We start from the raw sequence: 21,239 nt of genomic DNA, 5'->3' as shown, positions 1-21,239 counted from the left end.
CCCTGGATCGTCCGCCAGTACCTCAAGGACGGCGCCGCCGCCGCTCATCGTTCCTGTTGGAAGCTCCACTGGCGCCACCGCCTCCGCTGGACTTTAACTCGGGCCCGGACTTATCCGCGCCACTGCCAAGTGAGGCCTGACTGCCGAACTCTCTCAGGGGTCTGCTGGACTTCAGTTCGGTGTGACGGGTGTCCCCCCTGCCCTATGTTTGTTTGTGGTGTAGTCTTTTGTGGGGGCTTCTGACTGGATATTTTTGTTTCCCCTCCATGTTTACCCCATGTCATCTCTCTGCCCTGTCTAAATGTGCCTTACAGTTTCTCAATTAGGGACCTCGCATCACCCACACGGTTATACACCACTGGATGTGGGGCTCCCACTTAGACCCCACCACATTTGTTTCTAGGATAGATAGCTGTTCATTTAAGGTTTCGCTACTCCGCTAAGCATTGTGCCCCGTGGAGCACTGCCCCTCTCCGTTTTTTCGGGGGGGTGCAGTGTTTCCTCGGAGAACGTTCTCGCCAGTTGTGGCGGTCGCTGGATACGGCTCTCCCCATGGTTTTCTGCGCTCTACCTTTTCCTTCTCTTCTCGGGGACCTCAGTTAGGTGGTCTTCGGTGAAGATTCTTTCGGGCGCTGCCCATCTTCTCTTCTTACCTGTTCTTCTTCTGCCTTTGGCAGCTAATACTCTCTCCTTGCTTCTTCTTTTCTCCCAGTCCCTACCCGTTTTGGGTTGAACGGGGTAGCTTGTCCTATTACCCCCTTCCCTCCTCTGCTTCACCTGTCCCTACCCTTCTCCCCTCCTACCTTGTCCCCTACCTTCCCCTCCTCCCCCTTCCCCCCCCCCCCCCCCCCCCTCGCGCCTGACACCATGTCCTCACCACAGGTCGATCTCCGGGTGGGCTCCTTGAATGTGAAGGGGCTGCACGACCAGGGCAAGCGTTCCATCTTAGCCAACTTCCTGCGGAAACAAAAACTGCACGTAGCCTTCCTGCAGGAGACACATATGATGGAATCCCAACCAGTCTCCATCTCTAACACATATTTTCCTTTTGCCTACCACAGCTTTTCTCCTAACCCGAAATCATGTGGGTCAAGCATTCTGATATCCAAAACTCTTCCGTGGGAACACATGGATACCAGGAGGGACGATGCAGGTAGGATGGTGCTCCTTAAGGGGCGCATTGCTTCACACGTCTTTACATTCGCCTCACTGTACCTCCCCAATGTGGGACAGGCGCAAGCACTTGCCACCATGCTTGACTCCATGGACGACTTTGTGGAAGGGACCCTTGTGGTAGGAGGGGACTTTAATGTGACCCTTGACCCGTCGGTAGACACATCTTCCGGGTCCTCACACCTTAGCCTCGCTATGCTACGCCGATTCCGACAAACGCTACACGACCATCGCCTGGTAGATATATGGCGCCTAGGTCACCCATCTGACAGAGACTATAACTTCTACTCCCCAGCCCATAACTCCTACTCCAGACTTGACTATTTTTTACTTCGTCATAGGGACCTCTCCCTAGCTAGGACATCATCCATTGACAGTATAACCTTTTCAGACCATGCCTTAGTGACAATCACGCTAGACCTACCCCCATTGCGAGCCGCACAGTGGCAATGGAAACTAAACTCGTCCCTCCTGCAGGACCCCTTGGTTCGGACGGATGTCCAGAACTCGTTGGAAAATTATTTCCAAGAAAACTTTTCCTCCGAGGTTTCTCCCTTGACACTGTGGGAAGCGCATAAATGTGTAGTGAGGGGCGTGCTCATAAAGCACGGTTCCAGACTAAAAAAAGAACACATGGCTAAGACTGAACGTTTACTGTCCCAACTTAAAGATCTTGAGGTTGCGCATAAAAGAGCGCAGGACCCAGACGCTACTGCCACATTGCTGTCTAAGAGAGAGGAGCTGAGAGCTCACTTACAGCACAAGGCAAAAGCCACTCTATCGAAGTGCAAGAGATATTACTATGAACATGGCGGCAAGCCGGGGCGGGCGCTGGCTCGGGCTCTTAGAGTGCAACAGGCTCGTTCCTACATACCGAAGATACTTTCCGCTGCCCAAGTCCCCCTACACATGCCGTCTGATATTGCAAATGCCTTCAAGGATTTCTATGCTGCGCTATACCACATAGATAATTCGAACCCTAACACCACGGGTCGGGGCTTCCAGGAACGCATCAGACAATATCTTTTGAGTTCGGGGATGCCTCGGCTTGCAACGGAGGCTGCAGAGGCGTTAGAGGCCCCCATAACTGGAGAGGAGCTCACCCTGGCGGTCAAGGAGTCTCAGACGGGCAAAGCGCCTGGCCCGGACGGGTTTACCCTGGGCTATTATAAAATGTTTCTTGGGAAGTTATCCCCACATTTTTTGTCTGCCTTCAACTCCTTGGCCGCGGGGGGAGAATTGCCTCGGGACGCTACTCGAGCACATATTGTGGTCATCCCTAAGGAGGGGAAGGACGTGGCACTATGTAGTAGTTACCGCCCGATCTCTCTCCTTAACGCTGATCTAAAGCTTTTTTCTAAGATCCTTGCCACCAGACTTGTGGGGCTCCTGGGGGAGGTGATTCACCCGGACCAAGTGGGCTTTATGCCCTGCAGGGAAGCGAGAGACAATACCGTCAGGGCGATTAATCTTCTTCATGTGGCCAAGTCCCGGGACCTTCCACTCATGGTCCTCTCCACCGATGCTGAGAAAGCATTTGATCGTGTGAATTGGTCTTTTATGTCGGAGACGCTCTCTTACATTGGCCTGGGACGGGGCTTCCTGAATTGGATTCTCGCCCTTTATCACACACCATCTGCTAGGGTCAGGGTGAATGGCCTCCTATCGGGAGACTTCCACATTAGGAACGGTACTAGACAAGGGTGCCCCTTGTCACCCCTCATTTTCATACTCACCTTGGAGCCGTTCCTTTGCAGGATACGTGCCAACACTGATGTGGGGGGAGTCCCGGTGCGCAACACCATCCATAAAGTGGCCGCTTATGCCGATGACCTGCTCTTTTTTGTTTCTAACCCAGCTATTTCTTTACCCTCTCTTATTAACGAGATGGACGTCTTCTCCCACCTATCCAACTTCAAAATTAATTTTAGCAAGTCGGAGGCTATGAACGTGGGTCTATCGGACAGGGTGGTGTCTGCGCTCCGCTCCTCCTTCCGCTTCAGATGGGCGTCCGGCGCCCTTAAATACTTGGGCATATCCCTTCCTTCTGACCTCAGAAGACTGTATGAGCTGAACTTTCCCCCCCTCCTGGCCAGTATTCAGGCTAGCTGTTCGGAATGGTCCAGGGGTTACTTCTCCTGGTTTGGCCGTTGTGCCATCCTGAAAATGAATATTCTCCCCAAGCTCTTGTACAGATTCCAGTGTGTGCCTGTGTCCATTCCACCCTCCTTTTTCAAAGCCCTGGTATCCCTGCAAATCAAATTTGTCTGGAATAATAAGGCCTCTCGATTGCGGAGGTCCCTCCTGTGCCAACCCAAGTCTCGTGGGGGGGTGGGCCTCCCGGATATCCGTCTATACCACCAAGCAGCTTTGCTCACGCGTGTGGTGGACTGGTGCAGACACTCTACTTTTAAGCCATGGGTTGCCCTGGAGCAGTCCTTTGCCGTTGCCCCCCTCGCTTGCCTGCCATGGATTCATTTGTCTAATGCGCACGCCCTAAGAACTCACCCGACAATCGGCCCCACGCTGTTAGCCTGCGCGACCACTACTAGCAGACAACATCTCCTACCTCCCGGGTCACCTTGCTTCCCTGTCCTAGGGAATCCATCCTTTCCCCCAGGGCTGGAGGACCCTGTGTTCCGCACTTGGGTCAAACACGGTAAGCTCAGAGCTCAGGACTTCCTATCGCGGGCTGAGTGGCTCTCCCCGAATGCCCTGGAAGAGATTGCAGAACCAATGCCGTTGGGCCCTTGGCGTATACAACAACTTCGCCATTTCTTGCTCTCGCTTCCGACGCCGTCCTTATTTGGCTCCTCCAGGACGCCGTTTGAAGCGATGTGTTTGGATAAGGACCCGCTCAGACATTCGCTATCCCTCACGTATTCACTCCTGATCTCCCCCCCGAACCAGGACCATCCCGATTTTTTGCTAAAATGGGAATCTGACCTGAACCTGACACTTACTGACCCCCAACGTGACAGGGTCCTCCTCCTGGTCCACAAGTCGTCCATGAACTCAGGGTATCAGGAAGCGGGCTACAAAATTCTTACCCGTTGGTACAGGGTGCCTACCCGCCTACATGCCATCTGGCCACATGTTGATCCCATGTGCTGGCGCTGTGGCGCGGAGGAGGGCTCCCACCTCCACATTTTTTGGACGTGTGACGCTCTGCGTCCCTTTTGGGACTCAGTCCATAACCTGATTCGGAAGATCACCAATTTTTCCTCGGAGCTGTCCCCTGCGTTGTTCCTCCTGCACCATTGTGATATCCCGACCCGCAGGTACAAACGTTCCTTGCTGTGCTTTTTGGTGATGGCTGCTCGTGCGTGCATCCCCCTTTACTGGAAAAAGACCATGGCCCCACCGGTGTCTCTCTGGATCTCCAGGGTGAATGACCTAATGCTTATGGAGGATCTTACCTCTTCCCTGATGAACTCGAACAAACGGTTCACCCAAACATGGATGGCGTGGCTGGAGTTCCGGGGTACAGCTGAATACGCTGCCCTCCTCGGGAACCCAGGCTAGGATATTCAGTATGGTCCTTACCCCTGGTTGATCCTCTCCTTCTAGACACCGTGGGGATGGGGGCTTTTTGGTTGTGCCTCGGGCGGGGGGGAGGAGTCCCCCTTCCCTCCGTCTCATCCTTTACCCCTTCCTTTCTTTCCTCCCTGCCTCCTCTTCCCCCTTTGACCCTCTTCACTTTCTCTTGGCTCATCTGGCCTTCTCTTTCCCCTCTTAGACCCCGGGGGCGGGCCCTTTTAGGGTACAGGATCCCCGTCCCTGTTCTTCCTTACTCTATTTTCCCTTAAGGGAAAAAGCAAAAAAAAAAAAAATTGAGGGATGTGGGGGATGCTGGCGATGCCTGGTGTGTTTTGTATAAGGTTCACTGCTCTGTGATCCCTTTTCTCTCTGTATTCTGTTATATGTAATTGTTATACAGTATATTGTTTTGGTTATGTCCGTGCCATTTGTGTTGATCTCGAGCACATATTCTCTTACATGTTTGGACGCTCCAGTGTGTTGTTGGTTTTCCCTGCTCTTTCTCTAAATAAAGAGTTTAAAAAAAAAAAAAAAAAAAAAGAAAAGCACGAGGTTAACATGTTGTTTGGGAGACACTCTCCCTTCCTCAGAACAGCGTGCATGGATTTATTCCCCAATAAACCTGCTGTGAGCAGAGGAGGTCGGCGAGTGCGAGAACTTCATTTATATACATCTCTAGAGATAAGCAAACCAGGTTCGGGTTCGAGTTGATCCGAACCCGAACATTCGGTATTTGATTAGCTTGGGCTGCTGAACTTGGATAAAGCTCTAAGGTTGTCTGGAAAACATGGATACAGCCAATGACTATATCCATGATTTCCACATAGCCGTAGGGCTTTATCCAACTTCAGCAGCCACCGCTAATCAAATGCCGAAAGTTCGGGTTTGGATCGACTCGAGCATGCTCCAGGTTCGCTCATCTCTATACATCTCCTATTAATACCTATCTCTCCAACCATGCTACCCGAGCAGCTGTCACATTTCCTTTTTCTTCATATCGGTCCATTCAGCTCTGCGTTAGTAGCATTTTGTTGATAGTGCCAGCCGCTGCATCATTCAAAGATCTATCTGCTGTACCATAGACAGCCTCTCTATAAGGCAATATGGTACAAAAATCTTGGGAATCAGCTCACCCCACACGAGTAGAGATGCATACGTAGCACGGTTCTCAGGAAAGCTGGAGCACGTGAATAAAGGTGCGGGCCGTGTCCCGTATATGCAAATCCAACATAGGAAAAGTCCACAGCTCCTTGTAGTGGTAAGGAAAACTTTATTGGTACATACAAAAATAAATAAAAACTGATTAAAACCGCGCCGACGCGTTGCGGAGGCAGCCCTCCTTAATCATGGCAATGAGTATACTACATAGTGAACCTTTATATAGTTTGTAGGATGTACCTATTCCCACTAGCCCCTCCCCCTGAGGGGTAGGAGAGAGAAAGAAACGCCCCCCTCGAAGCATGGCCGAGGAGCTACATAAAATGCATGGCAAATACATGTATTATAAATAACAAATAAGTAATGACTGTATAGTAACAGAACATGTAAATAATGACCAGGCAAATGAAGCAAATACCAGAGCAAAAAGGATACAGGTGGATACATTTATGAAACTCAAAAGATGTAGAATAAATCTGTCTTAAGATTCATGCCCTGTGAGAAACGTGTGGCCAGGTTAAGTATCCAATATGCTTCCCTTTTTCTGAGAAGCTTAACCCAATCCCCTCCCCTTAAGGGTTTATTTACTTTTTCTATGGCTATTATTTTGAGGGTACTAGCGTCGCCCTCGTGACATTGGTGAAAATGTCTGGATAAACCAGACATGGATTTATTCCCAAGGAAGGTAGTTGTGGAGCGAATATCACGCATGTGTTCAGCAAAGCGAACCTTAAGTTTCCTCACGGTGGACCCCACATATTGTACACGACAGGAGGAACATTCCGCCAAGTACACCACATGTGTACTAGCGCAATTAATGAAGTTCTTGATCTTAAAAGAGCTCCCTGTGGTGTGGGACACAAAAGAGGTGTTTTTGGCAGTAAAAATGCACATCGGGCATCTAGGGGCAGCGCATTTAAAGAAGCTTTTATTTATTTTTGTATGTACCAATAAAGTTTTCCTTACCACTACAAGGAGCTGTGGAATTTTCCTATGTTGGATCTCTATAAGGCACATGCTTGTGTTAGATACCACCCAGCTAATGGAAACATAAGATGTACGGGAAGCCCATAAGCTTGTGTCCCTGTCACTTTAAAAAAAAACTTTTCACAGGTTGTAGAGACATCTAGAAAAACAGAAGGAAAGTCAAACAGGACCAGAAGTCCAAAAATGACAGATATTGTAGGATGCCCGCTGGTTGGTCTACAATCCCAAGTGAAGTATCTGGAAGCAAGGAGTCCAACAGCATCCAATTGGAATAATCCTTGAAGTGACACTGTCCCCCCTTTTTGCATTATGACTGCTCTACACAGGTTTAATGGGTAAATGGTGCAGTTTTCATAACTTATTTTATATCATACGTCATGGTGCTTGTTCAATTAAAAAGTGATCTTTTATCATCTGGGATTGGGATACCTGGGCGGGGCTTCACGGCCGAAGTGCCACTTAACCACGCCCCTCCGTGACGTCATCATCACATGGGCCACGCCCCCTTAGCAGCGGCCATTGGTGTGGGCCAATCGAGTAGGGTGGGGCCTAGACCTTTAGGCCGGCCCTTCCGATGAATGCTGAGGGGGCGGGGCCTATGCGGTGATCACGTCACTGAGGGGCGTGGCTAAGTAGCAATTCGGCCGTGAAGCTACACCCAGGTATCCCAATGACGTATGATATAAAATAAGGTATGAAAACTGCTAAATTTACCCTTTACACCTGTGTAGAGATGTCATACTGCAAAAAGGGGATGACAGTGTTACTTTAAGTGTTTATTAAAGGATCAAGTTTACAGTATGACATTTTGGCTTACAATGAGCCTTGACAAAGTCTCATTGTGAGCTGAAACGTCATATTGTAAACTTGATCCTTCAATAAACAATTGAAGATTATTCCACTTGGATGCTGTTGGATTTCTTGCTTCTAGGTTGTGGAGACATGTCAAAAGTTGATAAACCAATCAGACCCTTACGGATCATTAGATAAAGCAGGGAGAAGCACACGGAAGTGTACTTCACTCCCTGGCTCGCCGCTTGATGTGACTTGTTGAGGGGTTTCATATGCTTACAATGAAGCCAGTCTCTTGCAGCGTGCTGGTTTTTATCTATCAGTCACTGGGGGTCCCAACACCAAGATCCCAGTCAATCAAAACGTTTAATATTTTTAGCATCTTTGATTCCAGTGTTAGTATTTTTAACTGCATTACACAGAATTCTTTGGGCGGATGGCGCTGGATGAGACGGGCGGAACTTCAAGTCGTTGTGGGAACATTTGCGAAAAGTTTAAGTAGCTTCGGTCCTTTCGTTTCTGATCTGGGATTTTAGACCCCCTACAATTATGACATGTTATACAGATGGGAATATCCCTTTAAGGCCAGAGCCACGGACCTACAGGACTGCATGAATTATTATTTTGCACTGAATGATTCTTCCCCTCGTCTAATAACAGCGATGTGATAGTTTTCCTTTTCCTTTTTAGGCAGAAATGGCATTGCTCATGATGGACGATGTTGAGGACGACCGGAAACATTTCAATTATGATAAGATTGTGGAGCAGCAAAACTTAAGTCGCAGTAAGAAGAAGAAGCTGAAGAAGGATAAATTAGTGCAAGATGAGTTTGAGGTATGGGTTACTTATGGAGACCATCACATTTATAATCCACTGTATTGTGCATGGTGCAGAACCCTTCATTTATAATGCAGACACAGCTTCTCTACACTAGACTTCACTGATTAAATTCTCTATCATATACACATCAGCCAGGGAAACTATATGTTTTTCCAGTGGAGGGGAATGAATATACACACTCTGCTTGGAACCAAAAACTGTTGCAATGCAACAGCGCTAACCACTAACCCATTGTATTGCCCATATCTGTAGATAGGTAGATATTAGCCTATGGCTGTATCCATGTTTTCCTGACAGCCCTAGGGCTGCATCCAACTTCTTCAGCCACCAGTAACCAAATGCAGAGACTTCCAGGTTCGGACAGACTCAAGTTATGCTCAGTCCCATTCATTTAAAATTAATATATTTCACCAGTTTAACTGTTCTATTGAAATAGATCCTGAAATATGTTGTTTGTTTTCCAATCTATTTCTATTTTCTGATTTGTCAATTTTTTTGTTTTATTTATTTATTTTTTATATTTTTTATTTATTTAATTATTTTTTATTACGATTTCAGGATTATTTTATAATATTGATAGTAATATGAAAAATATTTAAACAATAGCTCCATTTCTGATGTCATATTCCATTTTATTAAAGTATTATATTGCCCCGCCAAAAGTTATTCAAATCCCCAATAACACTTATTACAGGAAATGCTTATAAAGTGCTTTTTTCCCCTGCACTTACTACTGCATCAAGGCTTCACTTCCTGGATAACATGGTGATGTCACTTCCTGGATAACATGGTGATGTCACTTCCTGGATAACATGGTGATGTCACTTTCTGGATAACATGGTGACGTCATGACCCGACTCTCAGAGCTGTGCGGGCCGTGGCTGCTGGAGAGGATGATGGCAGGGGGACACTGAGGGACACAGGGCACTGCAGGGACACTGAGCATCCCCCTGCCATCATCCTCTCCCATCATCCTCTCCAGCAGCCACAGCCCGCACCGCTCTGGGAGTCGGGTCGTGACTTCACCATGTTATCCAGGAAGTGACATCACCATGTTATCCAGGAAGTGACATCACCATGTTATCCAGGAAGTGACATCACCATGTTATCCAGGAAGTGAAGCCTTGATGCAGTAGTAAGTGCAGGGAAAAAAACGCTTTATGTGCATTTCCTGTAATAAGTGTATATTGGGGGTTTGTATAACTTTTTGGGGGCAATACAATACTGAAATAAGAATTTTCACCGTACTTTTCCATAAAATTGAAATAAACTGCAATGGTAGATTTATGGATGCCCATGGACAGGAGTGGCATTTTTGTAAAACAAGATCTATTTATTATTTTTTTTTTTTTTAATTTTAGACAACTCCTTTAAGTCACATTTAGTTTGTAGCGGTTCCGTTTTAGAGAGATTTTTTCTTTTTTTGCTGTGTTACTTTTTGCTAATATTTCCCGCTGGATGAACTTGTAGCTTGAGTTTTAGTGAAATTCATTAGTTTCTGTATAATTTCTGGCGTGATCATGGCACAGAACAAGAGACCACAGTTTTTTGTTTGAAATAGTATCAGCCTCTTAAGCTGTCCGTGTTCTCATGACAGGAGAGCGTTAGATGGAGGATATTATACACTCGGCCTGTGGTTGATGCCGGGGCATAATACAGACATACTTCAATATCCTAAATAAAAGCCTTATGCAGCCAGGGAGTAAGCTGGTTAGAGTTTGGGAAGGATCCATCCAACCAGACATTTTATTATAGCATTCTTCTGAAGGGGAAATAAAACACACAGCTATTGTTGTCTCGTTTTGTTCTCTTCCTCCTGCCCACAAAGCACCATGTGTTTTCTTTGCTCTCAGACGTAATTTTCCTAATTTTAGCAGAAATATAATAATGTTTCTCCCTGTTTTCTTCCGAGATTGTATCAATGGTCTTCTTGGGTTATTTGTGCTATAACCATTTATATGCCTGTTTGTTTTTTGCTGTGGACTGTTTGTTTAGACCCCATTTGCATGTGGTAGCAAACGTATCTTATTCTACTTAGTGGTACCTTTTTTATTATTATTATTATTATTCAGATGGAATACCAGCTGTCCTGCAGGAAGTGGTGTATTCTTTCCAGTCTGACACAGTGCTTTCTGCTGCCTCCTCTATCTGTTACTTGAACTGTCCAGAGCAGTAGCAATAGCTATAAAGATCTCTGTGCCCTGGACAGTTCCTGTCATAGCCAGAGGTGGCAGCAGAGAGCACTGTGTCAGACTTGAAAGAATATACCACTTCCTCCAGGACATACAGCAGCTGATAAGTACTGGAAGATTTGAGATTTTTTAAATAGAAATAATTTACAAATTTGTATACCTTTCTGGCACCAGTGGATTTGGGGATTTTTCACTGGAGTACCCCATTAAGAGAGCCTCTTGCTACTCTCATGACCATTGGCAGTATAAAGTCAGAATAGGCTTCTTTATCACAATGCTGTATAAATCATTATTGTTCTGTTCCTAAGGCGGTATCAATATAACGTTGGTCAGCAATGGGGCTCAGGGTTATCAAGGTGGTCCCAGGTTGCTCCTCCGCACCCTGCCAGCTGTGATTGACAGATCTCACCTTATTTGCATAGGTAGAGATCTATCAGTTAAGCCACCAGAGACCATCCAATGACACAGAGACCCATTATAATAATGACTCGTCTGATACAGCAGAGCTGTTCAGAATGAATAATATATTACTGTAAAAGGGAGCCTGTCTCTGTTTAAAGTGTCACTGTCATTAGAACTTTCAAAATCTAAATCAACAGTATATATGAAATAAAGCAAGTTTGCAATATAGATTCGTTATTTTTGTTGCTGTTATCATGCTGTAAGAAAAAGCTATACTTACCAGAAATCCAGGTCCAGTCTCCTGAAGGCAGATTTTTAGACTTGTGCTGATTGAAGAAACCAGACTAAACACATGTATTCCCGCCATTACGGGAATGTGTCTATCAATCACATGACTGCCTTCTCTCTGCGAGCGCTCAGATGATTTGGGTTACACAAGACTACCTGTTTTCTGACTCTTTTTGAGAAAAAAAAAAAAAAAGCCAGAAAACAGAAAGTGCCGTGTTTTCCATAATAACTAAAAAAAATAATGCATGTAAATTGCAAACTTGCTTTATATCACATCTATTGTTGCACAGATTTTTCCCTATTTTATTTGAGAACTAGACAAGTATAGCACAAGCACGGTATTATATTGGCTGAGCTGATGGGTGCTGTGCAGCAAAGAACGATTTTTCAAGTCTACCTGCAAATCTGAACATTAGTTGTTTTTTTTGAGGGATCGTTTTTATATAATTTATAGTACATGTTATAAATTACTAATAATCCTATTATTATTATTATTGCACAACCCAGAATTTATGTGGGGTGCAATGGAAAACTTTCCCACTATTCTTAAGCAGGCTTAGGCTGGGTTTAAACTGAATTTTTTGTTGTCTGTTTTTTTCATCCGTTTTTTGCAAAACGGATTAAAACCGGATGAAAAAACAGATTTATTTGTGTGCATCCAGTTTGATCTGTCTTTCCATTGAATTCTATTATACAAAAGGATAAAAAGGGGATAAAAACAGGTCCAATTTTTTAACGTACTCAAAAACATAGGGTACGTTTTGATCCGTTTTTTTTTTTTTTTTTTTAATAATGAAAGTTAATGGAAGAACTGTTCTAAATGGATGCACACAAAACGGATGGAAAAACTGACTGCCTTTGGGTCCTATTTCACGGGCCGATGGGGGCCCGATCAACGATGTAAACGAGCGCTGATCTGCTAGATCGGCACTCGTTTACTGGGCCTATTCCACGCCCGATGAATGTTGAGCGAGAGCTGCTGGGACAGCAGCTCTGGAGCGGCCTGACTGAGCTGTCAGACCGCTCAGCCAGTCACTGGCCGCAGCGGTCCTGGCCTGTGATTGGCTGAGCGGTCTGACTGCTCGGTCAGGCCGCTCCAGAGCTGCTGATGCTGTGCCGCGGGACCCAGGGAGGAACACGGAGCGGAGGAGAAGTCCTGCTAGGTAATGTATGCTGCTGCCTCTCAAATCGTCGGTCGCCCGCCGCGCACCGCTATTCCACCGTAAGGATGCGCGGTGGGGGAACGATGATTTTAGGCCTGGCTTTAAATAAACGATCAGCCGATGACACGATCATCGGCTGATCGTTTTCTCTATACCACCGAGAGATAATCGGCCGAATCGGGATGAATGGGGCTGATTCTGCCGATTATCGCTGCCGTGGAATAGGCCCCTTAGCCCAGGTCCACATGGCCACTTTTGCACCTCTCTTGTCTCCAAGTTGGGTGGGGTTTGAAACTCAGTTTTATTGAAGTAAATAGAGCTTAATTGCAAACCACACCTGAACTGGAGACAAGAGTGGTGCAAAAGTGGCCATGTTTTTGTAGCGCTGGATAACCCCTTTAACACCACCATGATGTAATAGGACATCATGGTACTTGGGGTGAAGTGGTCTTTCTGGCCAATATATGATACCTATCACTGTTGATCTATAAGTGTTGGAGGAAATGTGAAGACAATTTTGAGTTCCTTGATCATAGAAAGACGTAGAACTGAATTCCAGCTGCTTTTATCCAGGCCACATAACATAAGGAAGTGTGTATTTGATTACAATACATGAGATCACTAAGCACTAAGGTTTATACAAGTCATTTACTGGCTTATTACAACATTGGTGGCGCTTGGTAAACTCAACAAAACATATTGCCAACATAGTTTCTTTGCTCCCATCCATGGTCATTCATTTCACTGCTGTAGTAGAATTCTTGGACCGGGACCAGTAGCCGCCAATGCATACGGGCAGAGGTTTTCTCTAAAATCTATTCAAATGAAATGGGTTTGACACCTTTTCTACCGGTGTCTAACTTGTGGCCCTCCATCTGTTGTAAAACTACAATCCCTATCAAGCCATAGTCTTTAGGGCTCATTGAATGTTCACAAACAATTAGAGGGGCATTCAGTAAATGTGCGCCCCTGACATACGCCATGAAGAAGGCGCAAATTCTTACCTCCTCCGTGGTGTACGTTGGGACGTCCTAGCTCGTGTGTAGTAAGTTTACAATTAGAAGGGCTAAAGGAAACTTTACCTTCCCTCTATAGATAATGTGGGTAAAGTTCTGTCTTAAGGTAGCCATACACCTTCAACCCACCTGCTGCCCCTCCTGCCCATACACAAGAGCGCTCGGCACAGCTATCCTCTGTTGTCTATGGGAAATGGTAAGCCGCTGCAAGAGCCCTCTCGCTGCTGCTTATCTCTTTCTGAGCAAAGGGGTGGCCAGGATTTTCCATCACGGCCAACCCCCTAACACCACCAGCATCATCATTTGATGGCATTTCAAAATGGCCCCATGTACGCTAGACTGATGGCTGTGAGTGGCGGGTTCAGCCTACAATAGACTTAAATGTGAGAGGACCTTTAGGACACCCCAACTATAGGGAGATTGCGGCCTCCCTGTTAGTGGACAGGCGTGACAAAGCTGTTGGCCTTGTCTTGCTGGATTAATCCAATTCAGGGCCTGTTATATATCAAGGATGGCTGAGACAGTGTCTTAAAATACTCCAAACAAAAGCTGCACTGTGTCAAATTATTATCATTGGTTTGCAAGCGATCCTATCCCGGATCATAGATAAAGTTAAATTGTATAATCCAATACACGCTCAGCTTTCCTGGATGAAGTCTTAGGGCCCTATTACATGGGACGATTATCGTGCGGAAAATCATATCATTCGAATTTAAACGATAATCGTCCAGTTTAATTGCAGGCAACAATTCAAATATCACTCGTGTGGCACTAATCGTTGATTTAGATGTGACCCTAAAATCATTGTTAATCGTTCGCTGTAATTCTGCATTCATTCTCTCTTAATTCCACATTCGTACACTTATCGTTCATTGTAATTCCAAATCGTTCCATCTTTTGCTGGGATCATATGGAGTAAACAATCGTAGCAACGATTGTAACTAACGACTATCGTTCTGTGTAATACGGTGAACGATTTTAGGTTATCGATAAACAATCTCGTTTGCGATCGTTTATCGTTAATTGCTAAAAATCGCTTATAGGACCATTATAAAGAGGTTTTTTTCACCCCTGCAGGTAACAGGAAGGCTTGCTTGTCCCTAGTGTGTAGGTTTTGCTGCCACATGCTTGGGTGCATAAAAGCTATGTTATTTGCCTTCGCCCTGCAGTGTTCCATGTTTCTAGGATGATAAATGACATTGTGTAAAATAAATCCTACTTATTTTGTTTACTGCAGATAAACGTTGAAGATTCCAGATTCCAGGCCATGTACACGTCCCATTTGTACAACGTCGACCCTTCAGATCCTAACTTCAAGAAAACCAAAGCCATGGACCGAGTATTGGAAGAAAAGGCACGAAGGAGAGAACGGGAGCAGAAGAATTATACAGAGACTATAAAGAGACAGCAGGAAACATTGGAGACTGGCGATAAAACGGGACCATCTGGGAAAAAAGCAGTGGATCCAGCTCTGTCGGCACTGCTCAAATCCATAAAGAATAAAACCCAGCAATTTCAAGCTTCAAAAAAACAGAAAACCAAATAGCTGTTGACCCTTGGACGTGTATGTGTCAGAGAATGAGGAGCAGCCCGCATCACAGAGCTTCCTGATACGTTTGGGTGTGGGGTTTTGCAGATCAGTTGCATTAAAGTGAATGAAGCTGAATTGTAATACCGCACACATCCTGAGGACAGGGCGGGTGCTGTTTTTTCAAGAGCGTAGCTGTGTTTTTCTGATCCTGGATATTCCCCTTAAAAAATGTATGCATTGATATGCAGAGAGCATCTAGCTTTGCTTTTCTAAATGTTTCTAACATAAAAAATACCTTTTTCCCATCAAGTCTTTCCTTATAAAGTTGAATAGTAGAATTCAGTTCAAGTTCTGTTACTACGCATGCCTAAAAAAACAGGGAGTGCTGACTGGTAATAAATATATATGTATATGTATATCTATATATGCAATGCTATTCCATCTCACTAAATGGTATACAGACCTAATCTAGGCGAAAAGTAGTTAAAAGTGCACTACATATCATCATTTAGGATCTATGGGTATATCACACAATATGATACAAAGTGTTTCTACTAGAGATGAGCGAACCGGGTTCGGGTTAGAGTCCATCCGAACCCGAACGTTCGGTATTTGATTAGCGTTGGCTGCTGAACTTGGATAAAGCTCTAAGGTTGTCTGGAAAACATGGATATAGTCAATGGCTGTATCCATGTTTTCCACATAGCCTTAGGGCTTTATCCAAGTTCAGCAGCCACCGCTAATCAAATGCCGAAAGTTCGCGTTCGGATGGACTCGAGCATGCTCCAGGTTCGCTCATCTCTAGTTTCTACATATACATTCAACAGATAGAGTATATATATCATTCACATCACATTATAGCTAAGTGGACATTTATTAGGTCAGGCGTTTTTTGCACCAGACTTAAAAATGTCCCCGAAGCTCCGACGGTACAGAGATTTGTCTATCTGCCTCTACATAAATCCCGTGTGCACCAGTGCGCGCACCAGGAAACCTACGCCAGCTCAGAGCTGGAGCAGGTTTACTGAATATTTTTTTGGGGAAAAAAATGATGAATTAAGCGGACCCTGAGTCTGTGACCCCCCCCACCCCACCCCGTAACGCCCCCTCTTCGCCCCCTCCTCGCCCCCCTGGTTTACCGGGCGGAAAATGGCCAAACGTGAATATTCGCAAAACAGGCATTTGCGAATAAATTTATTCGCATCTGGCCATTTTTTTGCAAGATAATTGTCCTTCTAAGGGTATATACACATGGAGTAATTCTGTCAGAAAACTCAGTGTGGAATCTGCTGCTCGTCCCCGTGCGCTCCCGCTCCCCTCTGCCGGCTCTATAGGCTCCATTATATGCTCCGGCGAATTCTGCTGTCCGCCCAAAGAATTGACATGTCGGGGACGAGCAGCAGATTCCGCACAGAGTTTTCTGACAGAATTACTCTGTGTGCATATACCCTCATAATGATCCCGAGGCCTGCCCTAGGCCACAACAATGATTAGCCTACAAAAAGACAATCGCCATAAAAAAACTGAAAACTGTATAAATCAGTTTATTAATCTCCTTAAAACATTAAAATTATACCGGGCCGTGGTTCAAAAGACGGACCACGGCACCGTACCTGATGGTACATCCTCTTTAAACCGATTCAATGATGTCTTCTTGCCATGTTACTGACTTTTATCTCTTGCCCATATGATGGATCATGTTTCACTTGCTGGGCAGCTTCTCAAGTGAGCAGGAGACCCGTGACCTGTTTTGGTTGAAGATGGTGAATAATTACAGGTACACTTTGTAAGGGCAGTTGTAGATAAAGGCTAAATGTGCTGCGGGGGGCGTGGTCTGATGGCTGCCTGAGGCAGACGTGCTTCCTGAGAGCTCCTGCTTTCCCTGACTCATTCTCCTGAAAATATCCTGAACGGGCTCCCCCCCTCGGCCCCAGCTCACCCCCCTGTGGTGTCCGGAGATCCCCGTACTCCTCCCGACAATCCCGGAGGCTGGCGGTGCCCTGCGGTGGATCCTCTGACCCCGCGGCCTAGTGTGACGGACGGGGCGGCAGCAGCGTGCGCGCCGCACAAGAAACTCACCGCGGGAGGCAGCGATACCTGCACAGTCCTCCGGTCCTCCCTGCCGTCTCCTGGGAGCAGCGCATCCTCCGGTGGTCCCCTCCGAGCTCCGGTGGTGAGTGCGCCCGGCCCTGACTCCACTTCCGGCGGCCGCCATTACGCTCCGGCGCTTCCCCTCCTCTCCTCTCTCTGGTCTGAGGACAGTCGGCGGTGGTCTTCTGCGCCCGTCCTCCAGTCCTCTCCAGGCGAGCGGCTGGGTGCGGCCCTAGGTGGGCACCGGTACTACCTGAGTGGAGGCCCGCGCGCTGCGTCTTCCCGCCGGATCCATCTGCCTGCGGCCGCCATCTTAGCTGAGGGCAGCCCTCCCTCCACTACCCTGCGGACGCAGACCCGGCGTGGGGGACGGCCCTGGTCCCCTCTTACAGATACCAGCTGCATATACAGCTCCTCGGACCTGCAGTGTGGGGTAAGGAGTGGACCTTCATCTAGATACTGAGGTTGGGGCTATAGACGACTGTGACTTTCACTGTGCACCCTTCTGTCACAGACCTGCCGGGGCCTCTGCTGCTGTTCCCTACTGCTATCTATACGCCCGCCTGCCTTGCCCCCTGGAGACTGTATCCTACTGTACCCTCATTGGCGGCTGTGTTACCTGTGCTGTTCGCCCCCCTCCCAGGTGTTATGGGAGGGTCCAAGGGAGGGCACAACCCTAATAAGACCAAGGGGACCCCAGCGGCTCCCTCTCGTCCCCCATCGGACATAGACTCTGGGCCTGAAGGCGTTGAGGAGACCCCTGCAGGGCGCAGCCCTCTCCCCACGAAAGTGCAGGCTCAAGCGGCCAAACAACTAGAACGCTTCTCCAGATCCATGGCACGCCGCAGGGACGCTTCTAGAGACAGTCACGTCTCCTGCTTTGAGGGCTCTCCTAGCCCACCCAGACTGAATTCTCCTGAACGGTCCCAATATTCAGCCTCTGCTATTGATGGGAAATTCTCAGAAATCCTGGCTGCCATAAACACCTGTCAATCAATGCTCGTCACTAAGGTGGACGAACTCCGCCAGGACTTTGTCATTCTGGGGCATGAAACCCAAAAGATCCGAGAGCGCACCACGGAAGTGGAGAGGAGGGTTTCGGAGATGGAGGATACTGTCCATCCTATTCCTGCTCAGACTGTGGATTTGCAGCGGCAGATGAAAGCAGTCGTGGCCCGCGCGGACGATTTTGAAAATAGACTGAGACGGAATAATGTCCGCATTGTGGGGCTGCCGGAAAAAACGGAGGGTGACGACCCGGTGGGATTCACCGAACGCTGGCTACGCCAAATTCTGCCTGCTGAGACCTTCTCTGCTTACTTCACCATTGAGCGAGCCCACCGTGTTCCTGCTAAACCCCCGCCGCCGGGGGCCCCCCCCAGGCCTTTCCTGTTTCGGCTATTGCATTTCCGTGATCGAGATGCCATCCTGAGAGCGGTTCGGGTCAAGGGGGAAGTCATGATTGACAACAACAGAGTGTCCTTCTACCCTGATTTTTCTGTGGAACTACGGAAGCAGCGAACGCAATTTACAGAAGTCCGTAATAAACTTCGTGCCAAAGGATACCAATATTCCATGCTGTACCCTGCTCGCCTGCGAGTGGTAGTTGGGAATACCACAAAATTCTTCACGTCCCCCTCGGCTGCCCTGGAGTGGGTGGAGGCGGCGCCGCGTGCTCCACCGGCTGATTGAAGAGACATATGACGGTGTTCCTACTTACGGTGTTCCAGCCGCTGTACAACCTGGGACTATTTGTCTACAACGGACATTTACTAAGTCTTTAGTTGGGGGTCAAAGATCCTGGGTTCACCTGGTTGGGTTTGGGGGGGGGGGGGAGGGGGTTTGGGGGGGGGGGGGTCTATACTTCATAGATCAAGGAGGGCGGGGGTGAGTTGGAGATTATTTGGCTCAAGCTTAGAGTAATTGCCTCGGCAGTGACTAGCTCTGTCGATTAGTGTTCAGTTAGGGTCTAAGGTCTGCACTCGTAGTTAGGTAGTGTTAGACAGGGAGTTGGGTACCCAGTCCAGTTGACTAGGATGTTCTTGCTTTTTGTCCGTCATATGTTTGATGTTTGTTCCTTGTTTGTCCAGTTCGTTGTGTGGTGTGTTTGGTGGTGTGTGTGGCTGCGCATTTCCCCCCCTTGGCTGCTGGTCCTGATGGATCTATTCCTATCTTCTGGTCAGTATGATGACGTCCCTTAAAGTTCTTAGCTGGAATGTGAGGGGCCTTAACTCCAAATTTAAGAGGTCCTTGGTGTTGGACTTTGTGAAACGCCACTCTCCCCACATTATCTGTTTGCAGGAGACTCATGTGATCGGACAGAAAACCCTGGCTCTGAAGAGGGCCTGGATAGCCAAGGGATACCATGCTACCTATTCTACATCCTCTAGAGGTGTCTCTGTACTCATCTCTAAAGCTCTGCCGGTAGTGGTCTCCCAGGTGGCATGTGACCAGTTTGGTCGCTTTGTGATCCTGCACTGTGCGTGTCAGTCATTGTCATTTACCCTGGTCTCCCTCTATGTCCCCCCCCCCTTCTCTGAGTCTCTCCTGGACATAATCTCTGTGCATTTATCCTCTTTCCCTGTAGACCCTGTCTTGGTGGTTGGTGATTTCAATGTGGTTCCCGACCCCTCTCTGGACCGGACGAGTGGGGTGGACCCGGCCTCCGCCCGGTTCAACGCCTGGTGTGCTGCTCTACATTTGCAAGATGTTTGGCGCTGGAGGTTCCCGCAAACGGTGAAGTACTCATACTTCTCGCAGGTACATGGTACCTTTTCTAGGATAGACCTGGCCCTTGCTTCTCCTGACTTATTGCCCCGTATTGGGGAGATATCCTATACCAGTAGAGGGATCTCAGATCACTCCGCCCTACTAGTCTCCCTCAAAATATCTGGCCCTTCTTCCTCTAAGCTGTGGCGTATGCAACCCGGTTGGTTGACCTCCGAGGTGGTGCAGGAGGCTCTGTCAACTGCTCACGCCTCCTATTGGGAGCACAACTCAGACTTCCCGGATCCGCTGATTAAGTGGGACGCGTATAAGGCAACCATCCGGGGAGCATATGTCACAGGGGTTACCACGCAAAAGAATGTGCATAGACGACAGGAGGCTTCTTTAATGGCCCTTATTGACTCACTGGAGGTGGAGGTGGCACGCACCGGGGAGGAGGAAAAGAGGAAAAAATGGTCTAGGGCCCAGAGGGACTTGCTAATCTTACAAAAGGAGCGCACAAGGAAAAAACTCTTTGCCACTGAGGCGGCTCTCTTCGAGTTTGGGGACAAAAATGGCAAGCTGCTGGCTTATCTGGCGAGGGCAGAGCGCCCCACGGTTTCCATCCCCGGGGTCGTTGATGACCAAGGGGTTCTGGTGACTGAAGCTGCCCAGATTAACTCGATCTTTCGGGCCTTCTACCAAGACCTCTACTCCCCCCACTGCGCCTCTGATCCCTTGGCTTCTACGACCTTCTTGGACCAGTCTCCCTTACAGTCCCTGTCCCCTTCACAGTCCGAAGCTCTTGACTCCCCTCTTACGGTGGAGGAGATAGTGGAGGCCATTAAATCCATGCCTCTGGGGAAAACGCCGGGTATGGACGGGTTAGTCATAGACTGGTACAAAAATAATGCTGAGGCTATAGCCCCCCGCCTCCTTACTATGTACGGGGAATCCCTAGAAGTGGGCCGCCTCCCGCAATCACTTCGTGAGGCCCTGATCGTGCTGCTCCTGAAGCCGGGCAAGGACCCACTATCCCCCTCCTCATACAGACCTATCTCTCTCCTTACAATTGATGTGAAAATCTTGGCTAAGATACTTGCGACACGGCTTAACGGGGTCATACACTCGGTGATACACCCTGACCAGACCGGGTTCATGCCGGGTAGAGCCACGGATATCAACATCTCTCGCTTATTTATGAACATCTCTGCTAGTGAGTCGGACGCTGTTCCAGGGTACGTACTCAGTCTTGACATTCATAAGGCCTTTGACTCTGTAGAGTGGCCGTATCTGTGGTCTCTGCTCGGCGGGATGCGGTTTGGCCCGCGGTTCCGAGCCTGGGTTCGGTTGTTATATG

The 21,239-nt window shown here is 47.7% G+C and overlaps 1 protein-coding gene across 1 annotated transcript in view; it reads left to right on the top strand.

Moving 5' to 3' along the window:
* ESF1 (ESF1 nucleolar pre-rRNA processing protein homolog) overlaps positions 1–15,649 on the top strand; it is a 62,558-nt gene extending 46,909 nt beyond the window's left edge. Inside the window, exons 13-14 of the mRNA XM_069954392.1 lie at positions 8,341–8,484; positions 14,789–15,649. Of these exons, the coding sequence (XP_069810493.1) occupies positions 8,341–8,484; positions 14,789–15,097 (453 nt within the window). The 3' untranslated portion in view covers positions 15,098–15,649. The remainder of the gene's footprint in view (positions 1–8,340; positions 8,485–14,788) is intronic.
* Positions 15,650–21,239: the final 5,590 nt, after the last annotated feature.

Source organism: Dendropsophus ebraccatus, chromosome 15, assembly GCF_027789765.1.
Source record: "Dendropsophus ebraccatus isolate aDenEbr1 chromosome 15, aDenEbr1.pat, whole genome shotgun sequence".
In the NCBI taxonomy this organism is placed as follows: Eukaryota; Metazoa; Chordata; class Amphibia; order Anura; family Hylidae; genus Dendropsophus; species Dendropsophus ebraccatus.
Note: the sequence above shows the minus strand (reverse complement) of the source record. Positions and strands in the feature narration are given on the sequence as shown.